Source organism: Schistocerca americana, chromosome 8 (assembly GCF_021461395.2).
Source record: "Schistocerca americana isolate TAMUIC-IGC-003095 chromosome 8, iqSchAmer2.1, whole genome shotgun sequence".
In the NCBI taxonomy this organism is placed as follows: Eukaryota; Metazoa; Arthropoda; class Insecta; order Orthoptera; family Acrididae; genus Schistocerca; species Schistocerca americana.
Window position 1 is genome coordinate 386,977,218 of NC_060126.1, and position 24,629 is coordinate 387,001,846.

Below are 24,629 nucleotides of genomic sequence, written 5' to 3' on the forward strand. Positions count from 1 at the left end.
TACTCAAACGAATGATTTTGCAGTCTGGAAAGCTTATCGCTCACGATGCACACGCTATTTCTGCAGACGATGTGTAAAGTAAATATGAAATGTACGCAAAACTACGAAATGTGCTGTTAAATTGTTGCAATCTTAACTGGACGCGAACTCCATTCCGGGGACAACTAACAGGAGAATAAAATGGTGTAGTACATCGTGCGCTCCAGGTTAAACGGTGGTTAGCATATTCCTCGATTATCTGCCCTGATTTAAACCCTAATTGTTCAACTGGCCCACACTTAGCTGTCACCTACTACCTATACAACCGGCTAAGAGAAAACAGACTCTTAGTATAGACTGGCGCCAGTGTTACAAGATGTGGAGACCTTACATGACTGAGAGTCACAGATTACAGTCCTTTCTCACAACAATCATCGTTGATTCAAAGTGTTTATGTTGTCCATGTATCAGATGTTTTGAGTGTGGGAGTGCGGAGTGAAATGTGTGCGAATGATTCTGATTTACGAAGAATTTATGTTTAACATCTGTTGATCGTGACGAAAGTGCAGAACATGGATGCATTTCCTATCTCTACTTTGAGTGGTATTTGATACTTGAAACGTGGTGGTATCTAAAAGTGTGCCATAGAACTTTTCTTCTTGTTCATTGTATGTCTGTTGTTGCAGGTTCGAGTGACGACGACAGCTCAGATGAAGAACAGAATGATTCCCAGAAACGACGCCGTTCCACCGTTAGTACTGAGGGACGCAGTGTTGAATCTCAAGGCGCTCAAAGCTCAGACGATTCAGAGTCGCCGCTGAAGCGGCGTCGGTCAGATGATAGTGGCGGTTACGATAGCATACACCGAAGTTCCGATGAAGACTCACAGAAATTTAGGAAAAGACCCAGACTTAGTAGTGGTGGTCTGGGTTTTTCTTCTCAAGGTACGGCATAGTTCACATTATTATTATTCCTTGTGAAGTTCCCCATTTAGTAACCATATGACCGTTCCTGCCAATTAAAATGTTAGATTATGCCTCCATACATATTGTTGAATTTGCAAACGTTGGTAACGTTACTTTGAAACCAAATTTTGTTGATATTGTGGTCTTCAGTCCAGAGACTGGTTTGATGGAGCTCTCCATGCTACTCTATCCCGTGCAAACTACTTCATCTCCAAGTAACTACTGCAACCTTCATCCTTTTGAATCTGCTTAGTGTATTCATCTCTTGGTCTCCATCTACAATTTTTACCCTCCACGCTTCCCTCCAATACTAAATTAGTGATCCCTTGATGCCTCAGAACGTGTCCTACCAATTGATCCCCTTGTTTAGTTAGGTTGTGCTACACATTCCGCTTCTCCCCAATTCTATTCAGTACCTCCTCATTAGCTATGTGATCTACCCATCTAATCTTCAGCAGTCTTTGTAGCACCACATTTCAAAATCTTGTATTCTCTTCTTGACTAAACTGTTCATTGTACATGTTTCACTCCCATACATGGCTACACTCCATACAAATACTTTCAGAAACAATTTCCTGACACTTAAATCAATACTCGATGTTAACAAATTGCTCTTCTTCAGAAAGGCTTTCTTGCCATTTCCAGTCTACACTTTATATCCTCTCTACCATCACCAGTTATTTTGCTCCTCAAACAGCAAAACGCATCCATTACTTTAAGTTTCTCATTTCCTAATCTATCTCTCTCAGCTTCACTTGATTTAATTTGAATACATTCCATTATCCTCGTTTTGCTTTAGTTGATGTTCATCTTATATCCTCCTTTCAAGACACTGTCCCTTCTGTTCAACTGCTTTTCCAGGTCTTTTGCTGTCTCTGACAGAATTACAATGTCAATGGCAAACCTTGAAGTTTTTATTTCTTGTCCATGGACTTTAATTCCTACTCCAAATTTTTCTTTTCTTTTTTTCCCTTCACTGCTTGCTTAATATACAGATCGAACAACATCAGGGATATTTTGCCATCCTGTCTTTCTCCCTTCTCAACAACTGGTTCCCTTTCATGCCCCTTGACTCTTATAACTGCCATCTGGGTTCTGTACAGGTTAGAAACAGCCTTTCGCTCCCTGCCAGCTTCAGAATTTGAAAGAGAGTATTCCAGTCAACGTTGTCAAAAGCTTTCTCTAAGTCTGCAAATGCTAGAAATGTGGGTTTACCTTTCCTTAATCTATTGTCTAAGATAAGTTGTAGGGTCAGTGTTGCCACGTGTGTTCCAGGCTGATCTTCCCCGAGGTCGGCTTCTTCTGCCAATTTTTCCATTCATTGGTAAACAATTCATGTTAGTATTTTGCAACTTTGACTTATTAAACTGACAGTCGGCAATTTTCACACCTGTCAACACCTGCTTTCTTTGGGATTGGAATTATTATAGGACTATTCTTCTTGGAGTCTGAGTCTAATTCGCCTGCCTCATACATCTTGCTCACCAGATGGAAGAGTTTTTTGTCATGGCTGGCTCTCCCACAGCTATTAGTAGTTCTAATGGAATGTTACATTATCATATCTCCCATTTCATCTCCATCTATGTCCTCTTCCAGCTCCATAATATTGTCCTCAGGTACATCGCCCTAGTATAGACATCTGTAGGCCTATACTCCTTCCACCTTTCTGCTTTCCCTTCTTTGCTTAGGACTGGTTTTCCATTGGACCTCTTGATGTATTTGTACATTTTCTCCCTTCATCAGTTAACTGCAATATCTCCTCTGTTACCCAAGGATTTCTATTAGCCCTCATCTTTTTACCTACTTGATCCTCCATTGCCTTCACTATTCCACCTCTCAAAGCTACCTATTCTTCTTTTACTGTATTTCTTTCCCCTGTATTTGTCAGTCATTCCCTAATGCTCTCTCTGAAACACTCTACAGCCTCTCGTTCTTTCAGTTTATCCAAGTCCCATCTCCTTAAATTTGCAGTTTCTTCAGTTTTAATCTACAGTTCATAACCAATAAATTGTAGTCAGAGTTCACATCTGCCCCTGGAAATGTTTTACAATTTAAAACCTGGTTCCTACATCTCCGTCTTACTATTATATAGGCCTAATCTATCTGAAATCTTCCAGTGTCTCCAGGCCTCTTCCACATATACAACTTTCTTTCATGATTCTACCAAGCATTAGCTGTGATTAAGTTATGCTCTACACAGGGGTCGACAGAAGCGTCCGATCCAACGCGTCGGCTTTGACCCGTGGCGTAAGGGTGTTGTCGTGTGTGACGTCATGACGGCACGGAGTTTGGTTTGAGTGTGGCTGTCTCCAGTTCCGTTTTATCTTATTTTATTTACTTTTCTGGTCTGTTCGTTCTATCTTGTGAGATTTTTTTTTTTTTGTTTTTAATTTAAAAACACTTATTAGTTATTTTAATTATGTTTCCTCGAATTTCTGTTTTAGTTTATTATATTTATCTTTCTGATCTGTTCGTTCTATCCCGTGAGATTTTTTTTTTTAAAAAAAAGACAAAAAACACTAATCAGCTACTGAAGCATCTTTATCTTCTTTGGGTTGCAGGGGTTACGACCCCTGGGGAGGTGGGTGGGTATTCATGCATGGCTGTCTTCACTTACACGTTGTAGCTACGCAAGGCGTCTAAATTTGTTTATATTTAGTTTGCCCCCCACCCAAAACACCCCATTTCCCGCGCTTGTCCTGTTAGTGTCATTAGGCTTCTTGTGGAAAGTGTGTGTGTTTGTTTTTGTTTCCGCCATATTCGTGACGTCATGGGTCAAAGCAGACGGGTGGGATCGGACGCTTCCGTATTTCCCTACACAGAATTCTATCTGGCGGCTTCCTCTTTCATTCCTTATCCCCAGTCCATATTCACCTATTGCTTGGCCTTCTCTTCCTTTCCCTACTTTCAAATTCCAGTACCCCATGACTATTATATTTTCGTCTCCCTTAACTGTCTGAATAATTTCTTTTGTCACATCATACATTAATTCAATTTCTTCCATCATCTGTGGAGCTAGTTGGCATATAAACTTGTACTACTGTGGTAGGCGTGGGCTTCGTGTCATATCTTGGCTGCAATAATGCTTTCACTAGGCCTATGCTGTTTGTAGTGGCTTATCTGTGTATCTATTTTTTTGTTAAGCCTACTCCTGCATACCTCTGTATGATTTTGTATTTATAACCTTGTATTCACTTGGCCTGAAGTCTTGTTCCTCTTGCCACCAAACTTCACTAATTCCCACTATATCTAACTGTAACGTAGCTGTTTCCCTTTTTAGATTTTCTGACCTACCTGCCAATTAAGGGATCTGACGTTCCACATTCTGATCCGCAGAGCACCAGTCTTCTTTCTCCTGATAACGATGTCCTCGTGAGTAGTCCCTGCCCAGAGATTCGAGTGGGGGGACTATTTTACTTCTGTAGTATTTTACCCAAGTGGATGCCATCATTTAACCATACAGTAAAGCTGCATGCCCTCAGCTGTAGTTTTCCTTGCTTTCAGCTGTTCGTAGTGTCAGCAGACCAGGGCTGTTTTGGTTAATGTTACAAGGCCATCATCCAGACTGTTGCTGCTGCAACTACTGAAAAGGCTGCTGCTCCTCTTCAGGAACCACATATTTGTCTGGCCTCTCAAACAGATACCCCTCCGTTTTGGTTGCAACTACAGTATGGCTATCTGTATCGCTCAGGCACACAGGCCGTAACAAATTATTTCAACAATACCCTGGAAGTCTCATCAGTAATATTAGTGTGAGAACAGGAGTAACTGGTTTGTAAATTATCAGTGTTTAATCCGTGAATGCCAATGTGTTTAAGGCATATTACTGAAAACCTTTTAAATACAGTCATCACATTTACCAAAATTAAACTTATCATGTGATTTCATGCAGTCTACAGTATTTGTTTATCTTATTTCAGAAATCTAGTTATACAAATTCGCAGGCAGAAATATTATCCACTTGTCCAGATGCGAAGGAATAATGTAGTTGAACACGTGTTTAATTTCTGTCAAGTTCCTCCATTCACAACTTGTATCTCTCATCTTCACTGTTTTTCTTCCGCTTTTTACTAGCTCAGTTCTATCAATGCTCTTTGGTTTGGTTGTGTATCTAGTCTGAATTTCTTCATCTCACTTTTTTAATGGGTTTCTCCTGTTCCTTTTTGTCTTTTATCCTCAACAACATGGACTCTCATTTGGGAGGACAGTTCAAATCTGCATATGACCATTCTGATTTAGATTTTCTGTGATTTTCTTAAATCACTTCAGGCAAATACCAGGATGTTTCTTTTGAAAGGGCACAGTCGATTTCCTTCCCAGTCCTTGAACCATTCCAAGCTTGTACTCCATATCGAATGAACTCAGTGTTGACGAGACATCTTATCTAAATCGCCCTTCCTTCCTCAGTAAGCTATGTGACACAGTGGTAAGACACTGGACTCACATTCGAGGAGACAGCAGTTCAAATCCTCATCTGGCCATCCAGCTTCAGATATTCTATGATTTCCCTAAACCACTATAGTCAAAGGTGGGGATGTCTCTATTTGAAAAGAACAGTGCCAGTTTTCATCCTCATCCTTCCCTTGTTTGTGCTTGTTCATTGTTTACAGTCACTGTGTCATTCGCAAGATGTGAAATGCTAATTTCCCTCTCCTTCCTTATCTTCTCCCACTGTTCGTGACACCTATCTCTCCCTTCCCATTGCACTTGCTCATACTTCCCTTTAGATTTCTGTCCTCCACCCTAGGGAAATACTAAACCTGGCTGTATCACTCTTCTGTGTTGGGCAGCTTCCTAAATCACTTGCTTAAATCAGATGTGCATAAAATATATATCATAATAAGAAATAAAGGTAGCCTCATGTAGTCATATCTGTTGACTTCACCAAATCACAACCAAAGTGCCATCTTTTCATAGACTTTGTCTACAGTACAGATCAATATATCACCACAACAAAAATTTCATATTCACGTTTGTTGACTTCACTAACACTTGACCAGACTGTCATCTCCCAACCTAATTGAGATGTTGGGATATTTTACCAGTTAATCTGCTGCCACAACTTCAGTTGAAAGGGGGGGCACACATGTTAACATTCCACCAAGATCTGTCTGTGCCACATATCAAAGGCTTATCAAAGCACGTGGGGCTCGGTCTAGGTGGACTTGTATTTACCTAACTGCTCGTGGGACTGAGATGGGCCCCTCAAAATCTTCTTCTCCTCCTCCCAGCAGAATGGGAGGCCTCGTGTGATGAGCCCTCCCGATTCTGAAGTTCTTAAGGACACTAAGATATTTAGTAACAGAAAGCATACTGCAGGTGAGAATGTATTTTTGATAGTTAAAAGAAGCAAGGCACCTTTCAAAAAGTCTCCCCTTTTTACATTCAAAAGTGTTTAGAGGCCGTCACAGGGACATTAAAATCAGTTAAACGGTTACGCAGTGGGACACTGTTTGTTGAAACTACTTATTACCACCAGGCAGCGAACCTGCAGAAAGTGAAATGCCTTGGGAAATATGCCACGGACAGTGAGCTCCACACAATGTTGAATTGCAGCAAAGGTGTTGTGACATGACAGGATCTGCTGGACATTCCCAAAGAAGAACAGAAAATTAAGTGGGCCAAGAAGGAATAGTTGATGGACAGAATATCATGAAAAGGGTGGATAGTAATGCTGTCAAATCCGACTCATTCATACTGGTTTTTAGCAGCACAAAACTTCCAGAGCATGTTAAGACAGGTTTCCTTCGCCTAAGCTTGAGACCTTACGTACCCAACCCAGTGCGCTGTTTCAAATGCCAGTGCTTTGTGCATATTACGTTTAGGGGTATGGGAGAAGCCACTTGTGGCAAATGTGGTAAGGCAGCCTATGAAGGAGTCATGTTTTCATCAGCTTTGCAGTGTGTAAATTGCTCTCAGGATCACCCTGTTTGGAGTTAAGACTGCAGCATATATCTTGAAGAACCGAAGATACGAGATCTTAAGACTCACCCATATGGTGAGACCAGAAAGACTGATAAAGCCATGCTGCCCGCAATGTTTGCTATCTTCTTTGCTTTGGTTCTCAAACACCCAGGGCAGAAAGCCGATGCTGCTGCAGAAACGGAGGTCATTGGTGTCATCACTATCTCCTGAGTTTGTCACTGCACTTGTGCCACAGCAGTTTCAATGCCTGTACCTCCCCCACTTTCAGTGAATTGTTGTATAAATTTGAGCTTCCAGTGTCGTCATTTCATGTTGGAGGAATGATATGTTGCTTGGCTTCTCAGAATTTGAACTGAAAATGTTTCCCAATGCGGGTTCGGTGTCATCATGGTGCTTCGTGCCGACAAAATGAAAGCATGACAAAATACCCAGCCTTTTGCAGAATATTTCTTATCTCATCTATTAATCTTATGTGGTTAAGGTTCCATATTGAGTGCCAGTACATAGTAAATTTATTTATTTATTCATCCAGGGATCATCTTACAATAATGTAGGATTTGTCATTATTAGACAATGAAAATAAATAACTCAATAACAAATATACATACACACAGAATATATAAGCATGCTTTTGTGAACATAGAACAAGAGGTCGACTGTGACCTTCCTAATGAAACCATCATGGCATTTGCATGAAATGTTGTAGGAGAACCTGACTCAGGATTGCCAGACAGAGAAAACTCTATCTTCCTGAATATTAGGTCAACATCTCAACAACTGCACTACATTATTTGGTAGGGCCCCATTGTATAATGTTGTTAGGTTTATATAAAATTCTCTCCAGGTACTTAATATTATAAACATAGTTTTGCTCTTCATCGCTGCACACACCTAGGACATCTGCTTGTGGCTCCTGAACCATGGACATGCTGTTGTGTCCCTTGCGCTAATTGCAGTCTGTTCTGGAAACTGTCTCCAGACCTGTAAATGTATCACTATGCCCCATTACATGTCTTCATGCCCATCTTCAATCCAAATTGAAAAACTGATTCAGCATCCCCCCATGATGTACTAGATATTGAACTCACGAGAATGACAGGACATTACTGTCATGCACTATATATCATGGTACATGATTTTCTTGTAAAAGCATTGTAAAGGGACAAGGTGTTTTAGTTACCTCGTTTAATTATGAAGCACTCCTCTGAGTCCTCTCAATAATCATTAATTGTGTAGTATGCTTTACTTATGAAGAATGTTGCTGTAGCTGCCATTTTAAACAAATGTAGTTTACTTATATTTTTCGTCTCCTTCTGCAATTTATTACACAGTTTTATTCCCTGATAGAAAATGGTGTTTTGAGATTTTTTTCCGTGGTAAATGTGGGTTCAGACTGGTTATTGTTTCTGATTATGTATAGAACTGTTAGTTAAATGCGCAATATTATTTTCCAATATTATGAAAAGGATGGATTGCTGCTTACCGCATAGCGGAGATGCAGAGCTGTAGATAGGCACAACAAAAGGACTGTCAAACGAGTAAGCTTTTGGCCAGAAAGGCCTTCATCGCTATTAGACAACATAAGCATACTCTCACGCAAATGCAACTCACAAGCACATGATCACAGTCTCTGGCTGTGAGGTCACACTGCGAGCAGCAGTGCATGGTGGGAGAAGCAGTCTAGCTGGTGTGGCTGGGACTCAGCATCTCTGCTATATAGTGAGTAGCAATCGATACTTTTCACAATATTGTCATCCCATCCTGAATTTTCCATTGTTTAATAATATTTACCCTGATATTCACAAGAGATCGGTCAATATACTCACTAGCTCCAGTAAGGATACCCAGTTTTACAAACAGTACTTTACAATAAGTGCAGCCAGTACTTCTAGCTATTATTCTTATAGCCCTTTTCTGCAATTTAAAAATTGTGTCCCTGTTTTGTGCCTTTGAGTGCCACAGAAGACTCCTACAGCTAAGAAGTGAGTATATGCAGTAGTGGTAGTAGTAGTAGGAGGAGGAGGAGGAGGAGGAGGAGAAGTTATCACAAGAAAATGAAGGCTCTGTAAGTTGCACCCTTTTTCTACTGTATCTCAAATGGGTATCCACCTTTCGTACTTTTAGTTTTATATGATTATTCCACTTACAATTGTCACCCTTTCTGGTGATTGATCACCTATGCTGCAATGAAACAATATGTGCTTCCATCTATTGAAGTACAATATATTACATTTGTTAATATTAACTGATCAGTTGCCAGTACCTGCACGGCGTGTTATCCTCTGCGGGTCATCATAGTTTCATTACAGTTTTCTGACATTGCAACTTCTCTGTATACTACAGAGGGACTCTCACAATCTAAAAATACCTACCATTTAAATCCTATAAAGCATTCATGGAGTAGACCTGAAGCAACATTCACATATGATTTCTGCCTCATTAGGGATGACAGACAGAGTTATATGTGCCAGGAATTCTTCCATTCACCCATTTGGACCTTGTTCACTAGATGACAGCATGGAAATATTTTCCAGGAGTCAAAGAACATAATATCAACTTGAGTGCTACTTTATTCTGCCTCACATATCTGGTTGAACAAAGTTCACAGTTCTCATGTCAATGATGCATTCAAATTCATTGTTAATTCCTACAGAGGAAATTTTCTGTCGAAAAGTTTATATTATGTGAGCATTATTGTCATAAAGGGAAAAAAACCACAAGCTTTAGTTTCTGGACTGTTATTACTGGAATTACTTCTTATTTTTTAACTCACTTATATTGATTTCATTGTTTTAATTTTTTGTGTGATATTAACTGTCTATTTTAAGCAGTTGTAAAGTGAGCGTTAATGATACCCGTGAGCATCAATACTGTATTAAGAAAAGTGTTTCAGGTCTGTCTGATAATGAGTATTCAGATCAGAGCCCAACAGCAGATCGACTGCAGTATCAGTTTGGAGGTGAAGACAGAAGTGTTGCATCAAAAATTGTTAAGGAGGCAAAACCAGCAGCATTCATGGACACCAAGATTAAGAAAATGATGGTGCGTATTATTTTTGCATTGAAATGTATGCATGAGAGGGGTGGGGGATTTTTCTTTTTTTTTAACTACTTGATGTTTGGTAAATATATTTTGTAGGCATATTTAATACCATGTAACTGCAAACAGCTTCCAAAATCTACTGTTTCTCATCATCAAAAAAGTAAGTGATAATCAGTATTATGATTTTAAGCTCTATTGGATCAATTTGTGTGTGCTGTATAAACTTGTTTGTCTTGATATTCCCCAGTGCCTATAAGTTATGGGAATAGTTTTTGCTGTCTTTATCGTAAATAAGTGAGGAAGAGGTGTGTTACAGTTCTGTATTCCTGTGCATTATGTCCATTGTGTTGTATAAATTTCCGTTTCTTATCTGTTACCCAGCTAAATGGGTCTAAAGAAGGCTATGTTAAGACTTGATGACTTGGTGCATCCTAATTTTTTCTCAACTAGCATTTACTTCCCAATTCAAATAGACAAATTTGTGATGCTTATGTCATCTCCAATGAGTGAAAATAAATATTGGATGGCATATGCACATTGTATATGTAGGTTCTATTGTGTTCCTCATTTTTTGTGTGTGCAGTATACAAAAGAGGCAGCTATTTCAGATTCTGTACTAATAATTCATTTTGATAGATCTCTGGTTTTCTCAGTGTGATTGATTAATGGTGTGATTTCGGATTTTTAGCCAAGTTGTTTTTTTTTTTAACAACATTTTGACAATTGAATTGGTCCAGTCATCATCTTCAGGTGCTGTAAGCTATGTAGTGCTTTAACTCTAGTCATTCTGGACCATACAGTCCGGTTGGAGCCCAAGCAACAAGGGTACATACAACACAGCTCATGGCACTTGCAGCAAATGACTATGTTGTTCAAAATATTGTGCATAAAAATGGAATTTGCAACTCAGATTAACTCCCAAAAGTGCATGTTAATTTGTTTTTTCAATGGTTTAGTGACTGCAATAGACAGAAATGAAAATGAATGTTGACCAAATTTGAGGCAAGAGGAAAATGCTAACTTAATAGCTACAGGAATTCAACGTCTGGGGTTTAGCTGATACTTGCAGATTAAAGAAATTTGATTCAAACTTTAACTTACAAAATTTTAAAATTCATTAGGAGAAAGGGATGGATAGATAACATAAACTGTAGGATGCACAGGTACTGGGGAGAGTGAAAAATCACTCAAAATCCTGCATGAGGATAAATATAAATTGTAGAAGAATATACAGAGCTGACAATTCACTAACAGCTGAGATTCAAACTCCACAGTAGTGCTGACAATAAAGTGCATCAAATTGCCGAGTGATCAGAGGATACTAATAGATATGCTAACATTAATTTTATAGAAATTGCACCTTTGCTATCAATGGCTTTTCCTTCAAATTTTTTTTTGACTCTGTGCCTGTCCTAATTCAGGATTCCAAGTAGCATTTTGTTCCCTCCAATACTATTTCATCTTACTGTTTCCTCCAATTTCAGTATTTTCCTTCTTCTGACAAAAGAAGTCTTAAGAGTTAACATTATAATGTTTTTTCTTTATTGCTCTTTTAGCTGTAGTGCAGTTATTCATGTTCAGTTAGCTGGCAAAGAAAAACCTATGGTTTCAATGGTACCCTAATCGAGGCCATGATCAACAACCTACCCTATCCCCAAAGTCTATGTGTTGCATCCTCTTAAAGGCTTTTACATATGCTGTGTTATATATTTTGGCCTGTTGATTATCTTTGTGTTGTCTTGACAAATTCCATATCATCGTGAGATGTTCCTTGGCTTAATAGAGATAAATCTATACTAATAATAAATCTGTAAGATTGCCATGTCTGTCTGTGTTTACTTGGAACACACTTCTCCAAAACTGCTAGATGAATTTTCATTGGATTTGAGCTTAGCATGGAGCACTGTATAAGCTTAATTTCATCAAAATCAGATCAGAGGAAGAAAGATATCATAATTGAAAATTTTATCCATGCTGATATAAATACGAAAGTAACTCCGTTTGTTATGTTTTCGTGACTGATCCGATAAACTGATTTTGATGAAATTTGGTATGAAGGTTGCTTGACCCTGAGGCAGAACATTGTCTGGTTTAGAAAGTGTATAGTAAAGATACTTATTGATTTGAAGAATATTATGCAAATTGGGAAACAATATATACTCTTGGAAAAAGCTATTTACTCTTCAACTTTTGATCTTTATCATATGTGTGAGAATGTTTTTATAGTTGGATATAATTGTTTGATGAGATTCAAAGTAATGTACACAAGACTTACACGATCTTCATTGTGTGTAATCTGTACTTCCACATTACTTGTAGCATAATGTGCATGTTTTATAATGTATAGCTATGTCAGTAGCACGTTGCATAGATGCACACTACTGCCCGTGCCCTTCTGTACATACTGCTCAGCAGAAACACCGCCTATGTTGACACACCGTGCATTGGGACAGCTTTGGAGGGGGAGAGCAGGGTGCATATTACAAGCTATGCTTACCCAAACGGGCAGAATGTAAAGGCAGCTGATATTGCACATACAGTAGCTTTCTTACAATCACTTATCATAACAAAACCAGCTTGAAAGAAGTTCTTGTAGCAATGCATAAGCATAAAATAATTAATAAATGTCTTCAATATCTAGGGACAGGAAAATGTGGTGTAAACAAAAACGTGAAATTGGTAATTTTTAGCGACATAACCTGAAGTAGTTGTTTATTAAAAAAGGCATTAAATTTAGCATTTTACCCCTTCCCATGCGAAAATTTTGCATATCTAAAGGCAACAGCTTTTTAAAATTAGTAACTCTTTTACTGATTGTTGAAATTTGATTTTAACTTTACTTCTCAATGCTGAGAACTGCATGTAATCTTAAAATGACACTTCATTTTCCACATAAAGATCTATGGTTCTATGTAGATCTGACTTCAAACAAAAACCCCCTACTTACAGCAAACTGCATTCCAGAAGTTTTAGTTGCTTACCTGATGTTTCTGGACACTTTTGCACAACCTGTCATACAAAAGATGATGTTCTTTTGTGAGGTAATTGATGTGGTGGATCAATTAACTACAATTTTCACAGTAAGCAAATATAAATATAAAAAACACCAAATATGGTGCTGCACTTTAGCAAATAAGTAAATTATTATGGTGTGTAGTATCTTTCAGCCTAACCTACTACTATGCAACTGATTACGTTGCACCATGAACTTCGCTCACAAAATAGTAACAGTAATATTTTATAAACATTGAAATAAACATTCTCAGTGTCATATTTTACCAGCAGATACGTATATGCATGATGTCATGTGTCCTTTGCTCTGATTGGATGTTAGACTCAGACCAAGTGGATGTGACACTGACTTACAAATGTTTGTGAAGCTAAAGTGCTGTATTTGGTTATTTTAATATTTATACTTGTATATGGGTGGTACTTATACTTGTATGTGGGTGGCAACCACACGGGCCCTTAGCTAAGTCTTGCATTGCTTCCACTTACTTGTGTTAGCCTTCTGCTTTCTTCTTTCCTGTCGGCCTCTCTTGGTCAATTCTTGTTGCTTCGACCCCGACGGCATTAGGTTGTGAGGCCCGAAGGTATCTTTCATTTTCTTTTTTAACACATGGCTATTAACCGAATGGCTCCCGGTATGAGACCAACCTTACTAAGTGCCAATGGCCAGTAAGGGGTGGATGAGCAGGGAAGGAAGGGACACCCACTTGTCCCAGGGATGAGAAATTGTCCCAAAAGGTGGAGGAACCATTAACATGGTCAGTGACAGGAGGCTGCAGAAGGCAATGGGAAACCACTGCAGTAATGATCCCATACATGATTTCCAAATAGAAATATGGCTACACCCAATTCAAAATTTTCCGGAGCTTCAATTCCCCCATTTGGATCTCTGTGAGCGAATGTCTTGGGCAAGGCAGTAAGGAGTGAAGGAACGAAGGATCTTATGAGAATTTGAACATGGAACGTCAGAACCATGTTAAAAACTGGGAAACTAGAAGAGGTTAAGATGCTGATGGAAAAGTCACAGATGGACATATTAGGAGTCTGTGAAACTAGATGGGATAGTAACGGTGATTTTATGTCGGGATTTCAGGATCATTCACAATGGTAGTGCTCGAACAGGAAGAAATGGTGTCGCTATAATTTTCAGAAGAAAATGGAAGAACAACGTGTTTCAAATAAAATCTAGCCACTCATACCCTGGATATGATATAAACAGTGACCATGTTCTAGTGATAGCAGAATATAGTAGCAGATTTAAGAAATATAAAAGAACTAACCAACACAGATGGTTTGTAGAAAAACTTAAAGGAAAAGCAAGTAGCTGCGGACATGAAAGAATTGACCGATAACCTGATAGTAATAGGAAAGAATGGGAAGGATTCAAAGAGACCCTAGAAGTAGCTGCTAAAGAACTAGTAGGATTAAGGAAACTAGAACCGAGGAAACCATGGATGACCAAGGAAATGCTAGACCGTATTGAAGAACGAAACAGGCTGAGGAAAAAAGATTTCGATAAGTACAAAAGAGTAAAAAATGCAATTACACAGAAATGTAGATTTGAAAAAGAAAAGTGGATGCACGACAAACGTAAGGAAATTCAAAAAGATCCAAGTGGAGATCAAATTGATAGTGCCTACTTTAAAATTAAATCAATGCAGATAAAGCCAAGAACAAAAACAAATATGGTCAAGAATAAAAACGGCGACCTACTTTTTGAATTAGAGGGTGTATGAGAAAGATGGAAAGAGTATATTGAGGAACTATATGAAGGAGAAGATATTGCTAATGAGGGGGAAATTCTGGAAGAAGAGAGCAGTGTGGATATCAACATGATAGGGCCACCTATATCTAAAGAGGAATTCAACAGTGCCTTGAATGTTCTAAGTAATAGCAAAGTGACAGGCGCAGATAATATCTCAGCAGAAATACTGAGGGGAAATTGGAGAATCAACAAAAGAGTACTTATGTAAACTTATTAAAGAGTACTATGAAGATGGAAAAGAACCACCTACAGATTTGCTTAACAGCAAAACAGTAATGTTAAACATAATAAAAAATCGAATAAAAGAGAAAATTCAGGCAAACCTAGGAGAAGACCAATTTGGTTTCAGATCCGGAAAAGGAACTAGAGAGGCAATACTAGCTCCGAGGATGGTATTAGAAAGACGAATTGGAGTTAATGGGGAAACCTACTCAACCTTTATAGATTTACAAAAGCATTTGACATGGTTAATTGGAAATTGTTATTCCGAACAATGAAGGAAATAATTCTTGATTGGAGGGACAGAAGATTAATCTGGAATCTATATAAAAGGCAGGAAGCAGACATAGAAATGAATGGTGTGAAGAAGAAAACAAAAATAAGGAGGGGAGTAAGACAAGGATGCCCATTATCACCATATTTCTTCAAATTATTTGTTGAAAAAAACAGTGAAAAATTGAAAAGAATAACCAAAGGAATTAAAATTAATGGGGAACGAATACACTGTATCCGTTTTGCAGATGATATAGTAGTACTTGCTGACTCAGTAAAGGAAATGGAGTTTATGTTGCTAAAATCCTAAGAGAATTTAATCTAAAAATAAATAAGAAGAAAACAAAAACCATGGTAATAGGGAAGACAAAAGAAAATGGTAAAGTTAATATTAAACAAGAAGATGATGCTCTAGAGCAGGTTGAGAACTTCTGTTATTTGGGGAGAACAATCACTGACGACAATAAATGTATCACAGATATAAAGAGAAGAATAGCCTTGGCAAAGCAAGCTTTCCAAAATAAAAGGAATTTACTAACAGGCAATCATATAAGCCTAGAAAGTAGGAAAAAGTTTGCCAAAACTTTTGTCTGGAGTGTCTGAACATACGGATGTGAAGCGTGGACTCTGGGAAAGCCTGAGAAAAAGAAACTGGAAGCAGTGGAAATGTGGATATGGAGAAGAATGACGAAAACAAGCTGGGTAGGTAGAAAAAGTAATGAACAGGTCTTAAGAGAATTGAATGAGAACAGAACGCTGCTAAATTATATAGGAAGAAGAAAATCACAAATGGTAGGGCACATAATGAGACACAACCAGTTCCTAAAGAATGTATTCGAAGGAAAAGTTTTAGGGAAAAAAACCAAGAGGCAGACCAAGAGCAGCGTATTTTAATAACATCAAAGATGATGTGGGGATAAAATCGTATGAAGAATTGGAGGATGACAATGGAGAGAGGGACGAGGCTAAATCAACAAGGCATAGCCTTCAGTTTATGATGATGATGACTTGTATTCTGCAAACACATGTGGTTTAAATGATGCACTGCATTGAAGATGTATCCAAACCGTGTTGTGTATGGTACGATTTGTTACACAAAAGTATTGAGACATCTGTTCTGTTGAAAAATGCTTCATTATTGCTGGAAAATTATGTTTTGGACAAGTCAGCAAGCTTTTGAAAACTATGAAAGGGCAAATACTTCATGAAGAGGTGAAGGAAACACTGAAATACACTGGGTTGCACCTTCAAATTAGATTAACGGCTCTTGTGGCCACAGCTTCATGTAAGTCAGAGTCCACAGCCCTAGATTCTTCTTTAAACCATGGGATGATAATGAACTATTATTATTATGGTCAAGTCTGTGGAAAAACAACCAGGTAGCAGGATATGTGGAAATTGTCAGATGTCTGACGATGTGTCTTCTATGTTCAAATAACTGCAGTTTAACATTGACAAATAAGTGTCATAATATCTCGGAAGAGAGTGCTTTCTTTTGAAAAACTTTGTGTTGTATAGTTGCAGAGTTTTTTTGATTGATTATGTTAAATTTAAACAATTTCTTTTTCTAAAAAAAGTAATGTAAATATATGTTATCTTTGATGTCAGTATGTATAATGTACTTATATGAACTATGTAGGAAAAAATAGATTGCTACTTACTATAAGGATAACACACTAAATTGCAGACAGGGACAATTAAAAGACACTTACACCTAACATTTTAACCACAGCCTTCATTGGAAAAAAAGAAACGCGCACCATTCCTCCACACAAACAAATACACCCCATGCACAGATGACCGTCAACTCCAGCAGCTCAGGACCAGAATGCAACTATCACGTAGGACGCTAGCAGCAATCTGGAGGGGGTGAGGAAGGGAAAGGGGAAGGGCTATCAGTTTATGGATGAAGGAAGAGAGGAGTGCTGTCTGGCAGAGTGTGCAGGGACTAGACTGGCAACAGGTGCCATGTCAGGAGGCTGTGGGGCAGGGAGGTGGGGAAAGCTGAGCAAGAAAGGAGAGGAGTGGGGATATATGGACTGGTGTGTTGGCAGAGAGCAGCAAATGAATAACATAGAAGATGGAAATGGAGAGGAGGTGATGGGGCCGAGGGAGTGGAAACTGTTGGCTAGAGGGTGTGGGGACAGTTTGTTGCCACAGATCAAGGCTGGAATGATTGCAGGAGCGGAGAATGTGATGTAAGGATAACTACCATCTGTACAGTTCAGAAAAGCTGGTGGTGAAGAGGAGGGTCCAGATGGCTAGGGTAGAAAAGCGGCCATTGAAATCGAGGATGTCATGTTCAGCTGAATGTTGTGTGATGGTCTACTTTGTTCATGGCCATAGTTTGGCCATTCTGATGGAATGCTGGTTGGTAGTCTTTTTTTCTTTTCTTTTTTTGTCATGAGTCCTCATGGACCCTGTGACGAATTCCTCTCCTGTGCCAATCTCTTCATCTCGTAGTAACGCCGGCAACGTGCGTCCTCTATCATTTGCTGGATGTATTCCAATCTCTGTCTTCCTCTATAATTATTGCCATCTCCAAGTCCCTCTAGTACCATGGAAGTCATTCCCTGATGTCTTAACAGATGTTCTATCATCATGTCACTTCTCCTTGTCAGTGTTTTCCACATATTTCTTTCCTCTCCGATTCTGCATAGAACCTCCTCATTCCTTACCTTATCAGTCCACCTAATTTTCAACATTCGTTTGTAGCACCACATCTCAAGTGCTTCGATTCCCTTCTGTTACAGTTCCCCCATGGTTCATGTTTCACTATCACATAACACTGGGCTCCAAATGTACATTCTCAGAAATTTTGTCCTCAAATTAAGGCCTATGTTTGATACTAGTAGACGTCTCTTGGCCAAGAATGCCCTTTTTGCCAGTGCTATTCTACTTTTGATGTCCTCCTTTGCTCTGTCTGTCATTGGTTATTTTGCTGCCTAGATAGTAGAATTCCTTAACTTCATCCACTTTGTAAGCATCAGACATGATGTTAAGTTTCTCGCTGTTCTCATTTCTGCTAGTTCTCATTACCTTTGTGTTCCTTCAATTTACTCTCAGTCCGTATTCTGTACTCATTAGACTGCTCATTTCGTTCAGCCAATCTTGTAATTATTCTTCACTTTCATCAAGAATAGCAATGTCATCAGCAAATCGTGTAATTGATATCCTTTCCCTTGAATTTTAATTCAGTTTTGCGTCATTGATTCCTCAATGTGCAGATTAAACACTAGGGATGAAAGACTACATCCTTGTCCAGAACCTTTTTAATATGAGAATTCATTTTTGGTTGTCCACTGTTGTTATTCCCTCTTGGCTCATGTAGATATTGTATATTACCCGTCTCTCCCTATACAAACTAGTCAGCTCATGCAGTCTTATGAATTGTGTGGATGATATTTTTCCAAAAATCGGCTGGTATATATCACTGGACACATACATTCTACACACCAAAGTAAATAGTAGTTTTGTTGTCACTTCCCCCAATGACTAGAAATTCTGATGGAATGTTATCTATCCTTCTGACTTATTGCTCTTAAGCTCTCCAAAGCTCTCTTTAATTCTGATTCTAATACTGGATCCCCTATCTCCTCTAAATGGACTCCTGTTTCTTTTTCTATCACATCAGACAAATCTTCTCCCTCATAGAGACCTTCACTGTACTCTTTCCACCTATCTGCTTTCTCTGCGTTTAACAGTGGAATTCCTGTTGCACCTTTGATGTTACCACCCTTCCTTTTAATTTCACTGAAGTGTGCTTTGACTGTCCTATATGCTGAGTCAGTCTTTCTTGATTTCTTCACATTTTTCATGTTGCCATTTCATCTTAACTGCCCTGCACTTCCTGTTTATTTCATTCCTCAGCTACTTGTATTTCTGTAATCATAAATTTCCCAGAATATTTTTGTACTTCCTTCTTTTGTCAATCAGCTGAAGTATTTCTTCTGGTACTAATGGTTTCTTTACAGTTACCTTCTTTTTACCTATGTTTTTCTCTCCAACTTCGGTGACTACCATTTTTAGAGACGCCCATTCCTCTTCAACTGTAATGTCTAGTGACCTATTCTTTATTGCTGTTTCTGTAGCCTTTGCGGACTTCAAGCCTATCTCGTCATTACTTCGTGCTTCCATATCCCACTTCCCTGTGTATTGATTCTACCTGACTAATCTCTTAAACTTCAGTCTACTCTTCATCACTACTACATTGTGATCTGAGCCTATATCTGCTCCTGAGTAAGCCTTACAATCCGGTATCCGATTTCAGAATCTCTCTCTGACCATGATGTAATATAACTGAAATCTTTGCATATCACCCAGTCTATTCCAAGTATACCTTCTTCTCTTGTGATTCTTGAACAGAGTATTCGCTATTACTAGCTCAAATTTATTACACAACTCAGTCAGTCTTTCTCCTCTCATTCCTTGTCCCAAGCCCATAATCTCATGTAACCTTCCCTTCTACACAACTGCATTCCAGTCTCTCATGTCTAGTAGATTTTCATCTCTCCTTTACGTACTCTATTACACCTTCAGTACCCTCATATACTTTCTCTATCTCCCCATCTTCAGCTGGCGATGTTGGCATGTATTCCTGAACTGTCTTTGTCATTGTTGATTTGCTGTCGATTCTGATACAAACTACCCTATCATTGAACTGTTCACAGTAACACACTCTTTGCAGTACATTCCTATTCAAAACGAATCCTGCTCCTGTTATACCATTTTCTGCTGTTGTTGATATTACCTTATATTCATCTGACCAGAAATCCCTGTCTTCTTTCCATTTCACCTCCCTGACTCCTACTGTATCGAGAATGAGCCTTTGCATCTTCCTTTTCAAATTTCCCATCTTCCCTCACATTCAAGCTTCTGACATTCCATACCCTGATGGTAGAACATTATCCTTTTGTTGTTTATTCAGTCTTTTTCTCATGGTAGTCATGCCAGTATAAAAAGATATGAAAAGGAAACCTGCTACTCACCATATAGTGGAGATGCTGAGTCGCAGATAGGCACATTAAAACGACTGTCACAAATCAACAAAGAATAGACACACACACACTCACTCACTCGCTCACTCACACACACACACACACACACACACACACACACACACACACAAATGCAACTCTCACACATGACTGCAGTCTCAGGCAACTGAAGCCACACTGACTGTGGTTTCAGTTGCCTGACACTGCAGTTTGTGTGTGTGTGTGTGTGTGTGTGTGTGTGCGTGTGTGTGTTTTTGTATTGTTGATTTGTGACAGTTTATGTAGTGCCTATCTGCGACTCAGCATCTCCGCAATATGGTGAGTAGCAACTTTCCTTTTCTTAATATTGTTACATTCCATCCTGAATTTTCCATTGTTCAATGTGAAAAGCTGTGCAATGATTGCAGCAGAGCTGGTAAATGGGAAGGCTGCTTTCACAAGTGGTCCGGCCAATGATGGGGTAGGATAAACCTGTGACGGGACTGGAATAGGAAGTACTGGGTGGGTGGATTGGTCAGGTCTTGTAATTGGGCTTTCCACAGGGATACAATCCTTGTAGCAAGGAGTTTGGATTGGGAGTGGCATAGGGATGTACTAGGATGTTGTGGAGGTTGAGTGGGCAATGGAGCACCACTTTAGGAGGGGTGCGAAGTTTCTCGGCATTTAATAAGAGTAATGAGTAGTGTAAATCCAAGAACATCATGTTGAAACCTATTCAAAGAATTGGGCATATTAACCACAGCTTCTCAGTATATTTATTCCTTAATGAAGTTTGTTGTAAGTAATACATCTCTTTTTCCAACTAACTGCTTAGTACACAGTATCAATACTAGGGAAAAGAACAATATACATAAAGATTTAAAATCACTTACTCTTGCCCAGAAAGGAGTCCAGTATTCAGCAACGCATATTTTTAATAAGTTACCAGCAACCATTAAGAGCTTAGTTTCAGACAAGGCTCAATTTAAACATAATTTAAAAGAATTTTTGTTGGCCAACACCTTCTATTCCATCCATGAGTTTCTCAACAAGTGCAGTAGACCATTTTAATGAAAATTTATTATACTTTAATTTTTGACAATGCTTGGTTGTAATAGCCAAGAAACTAGCAAATGTCTGAATGATGGATTTAATGAAAGCAGATGTAAGTATTAAACCTGTAAATATTAGACATTTAAATTTAATTCATGTAAATAATTTTACTGTTTATTGACTGAGGATCATTAAAATTAATGAAACTCAAGTTTTTCTAATTACATTTTTCTAATGTGTTTATCTGACATGTTCCACACCCAGGAGGATTCCCTCTTTTATGGGTCTATGGAATGAATAATTAATATAATCTAATCTAATCATATGGCTAGTAGCCACTACCCCTTGCTCTGAGAATCCATTAATTCTGGGTTTATGGATCTGCTAGATGTACTTACTTAAAAATATTGTGTGTGATTCACTGTGAGAGTATCATGTATAGTCAGATATTTTGCTGTACAGGAATCAATGGGCTACAAGGCTGGCTTGGGCCTGGGAAAACATGAGCAGGGTCGTGTTGACCCAGTGGAAATGTCACGTCAGCGAGGTCGCAGAGGCTTAGGTCTGCGTATTGAGGGTCTTGAAGCTGCTACACTTGAATGGGATAGTTCCCTTGAGGTAAGATTCTGCTTTTAAATTTTCAACTAAATATGCATTTTATTTCTGTATTTAACACAGTTTATAGCAACATAAAAAGTATTTTATGTTAATGGTATTCATATTGCAGACTGAAATTAGTCATACTGTGTAACTGTAAGTGTTGCTATCTTCCTTCTCCAAATTCAGTTAACACAAGGTTTGTATGCCCTATTGGTGAACATGTGTGATGTTGTTGTTGTTGTGGTGGTCTTCAGTCCTGAGACTGATTTGATGCAGCCCTCCATGTGTGATAGGACAATGAGATGTCAACGTGAATGATTTGTATTAGAATTATCATTCAACTGTCAGAAACATACCAGATAATGGAAACTTTGCTTGTGGAATCATGAGTTTTTCTTCAAAATTGACAGTAGGGGACTGATAACTGACAGATTGTGCCACTACCAATAACTGTTCATATGTATTTAGATATATTTTAAAATTATGAGTGTCCATTTGACAAGCTATGTTTCATTATTCCTCCATTACATGTGATTTCATTACTAATTTTCTTCTGGCCACCAGATATTTATTATGCACTAGAGACACCTATAACTGTGTTATCTTTTTATCTACATATCAGCTTTCACTGCTATACAGAAGGACAGTCTTCACAATTTTAGTGTTGCATGTGATGTTCCTGTTCCTGTTTCTGCATATTGGATACAGTTGTATGAAGGCAGCATTTGCCTTAAAAAAAGGTGACATGTTCCACATCCACGAGGATCTCCTCAGCACGGATCTATGGAACAAAAACTAACCTAATCTAATCTAATCTTTATGCGGTTTTTCAGATCTCCTCCAGCTCCACGATCTTCTGTCACCACACTACTCAGATACAGGAATGACTAGACAATCTCCACTTGATGCTCCTCTACAAGCAGCGGCACTTCCACATTTCCAGAATTTATCATCATTTCTTTTGTTTTACCTAGACTATGTTTATCTTGAGCCCAGCAACCTCTGCTTCTTTTTTTTTTCAGTGAGTTTAATTTAGCTTTCACATCTGTCAGCCTTTCAGCTAATAAAACAATTTCGTCTCCAAAATCAAAATCCTTCATATGTTCCTGGATCCACCCATTGGATTCCTTTTGTCCTGCCCGCTGTAACTCTTCTCATAACTGAGTTAGGGACAAGTAGAAAGAGTGTTGGTGATAAAATACAATCTGGCTGTTACCTCTGTTGGATCTGTGAGATTTCCGTTGTGAAACAAGCATCATTTGTAGGCATCATACAGGTTACTGATGATGATTAGAATCTTCTGTGATATACTGTACTTTCACAACAGTTGCCATAGTATTTAATGTTTCACAGAATCGAAGGCCTTTTCAAAATCAATGAATACTAGATATTTGGTTGCCTGGAATTCTTTGCTTTGGTCTAATATGATCCTAAGAGTATTAATAAGGTAAAAATAAGCCTGTAATTTATGCAGTCAATTTTCAACTGAATCTTGAAAATAACTCTGGTGAGGACCTTGCTGGGCACTGACAGCAGTGTAATACCACACCAGTTGTTACAGGCTGACAAATTTCCCTTTTTTTGGGGGGGGGGGGGGAGCTTTACTGCCAGCCACTCTTGTGGGAGCTTCTCTCGAGCCAGGGGAGGAGCATCTTAATGGTACTTTTGATATCGGCTTTTAAGAGCTGTGGTGCTATGTTGTATAGGTCTGGAGTCTTTGCATTTTTAGGCTTCTCAAAGCACTCCTAATTTTGCCCATTGTGGGTCATTGCAGATTTGTATCTTGGTCTGCTTCAACTTGCTGGAACATTCTTCACCTGTACCTCTTGGTTGTTTTTGCAATTTAACAACTCCTTGACTTAGTCCTCCCATCTCTGCAGCTGTGACTATTGATTTGTAATCATCACTCCATCCTTGCTCTTAACAGATCCTTCACATCTAAAGTTCTTCATTGAGAGTTGTATGCTGATATTGTACAGCTCCTTTATATATCCCTGTTTGCTGCTGTTTCTGCTAACTGTACCTGGTCATCTCTCATCGATCCATTTTTTCTATCTCGCCTTGCTGTCATATTTTCATTCTTTCATTTGCCTCTGTGTGTTCTTTATGTGCTTTGATCTTCAATGCACTTGTGTTACCAAATGTATCTTTTGTTTTAGTTCTTTCCTGCAGCTTATTTCATCAGAGATCCATTCTTTCCTTTGCTGTGTCTTAAATCTTAATATGTGCTCTCTCTCGCTCTCTCTCTCTTTCTTTCTTTCTTTTTTGCTCCTGTAATTGAGCTAGGTTCTGTTTGACACTATCTTCAATTTGAACTCAGCCTAAATTAGGTGGTAGTCACTTCCAATGTCTGCTCCTCTTGTATTTCTGACATTTAGCAGAGAGTGTTGAAAGTTACAGCTTACATTTTTTTAAATGTGATGTATCTGATTTTCAGTGACATGATACAGCAAGACCTACACTATCGTGTGGCAGTTGTGATGTTGAAACAGTGTGTCTTGAATACTAGGTCATACTCAGTGCACATATCTATCAGCAGTTCACCATTTCCATTTTTATTCTTATTGCTGTGCATGCCCATGATGTGTTCAAGCCCTTCATTTTTTGAACCAGCTTTTGTGTTAAAGTCTCGCATTAAATTTTTTATGTCTCTGCAATTAGTTTGTCTTAGAACCCTATTTAGCTCTGTGTAAAATGCATCATATTCTCTTGCAGCTGTGATATTTCATACATTTATTCTAAAGCATGGCAATGCCCTTGCCGCAGTGGTTACACCGGTTCCCGTGAGATCACCGAAGTTAAGTGCTGTCGGTCGTGGTCAGC

General features: G+C 38.7%; 1 protein-coding gene across 1 annotated transcript in view; it reads left to right on the forward strand.

Annotated features, from left to right (window-relative positions):
* The first annotated feature begins 422 nt into the window (after positions 1-422).
* Positions 423-24,629, forward strand: part of LOC124625766 (cap-specific mRNA (nucleoside-2'-O-)-methyltransferase 1) — a 293,563-nt gene continuing 269,356 nt past the window's right edge. Inside the window, exons 1-4 of the mRNA XM_047149205.1 lie at positions 423-582; positions 666-923; positions 9,763-9,911; positions 21,669-21,824. Coding sequence (XP_047005161.1) covers positions 552-582; positions 666-923; positions 9,763-9,911; positions 21,669-21,824 — 594 coding nt within the window. The 5' untranslated portion in view covers positions 423-551. The remainder of the gene's footprint in view (positions 583-665; positions 924-9,762; positions 9,912-21,668; positions 21,825-24,629) is intronic.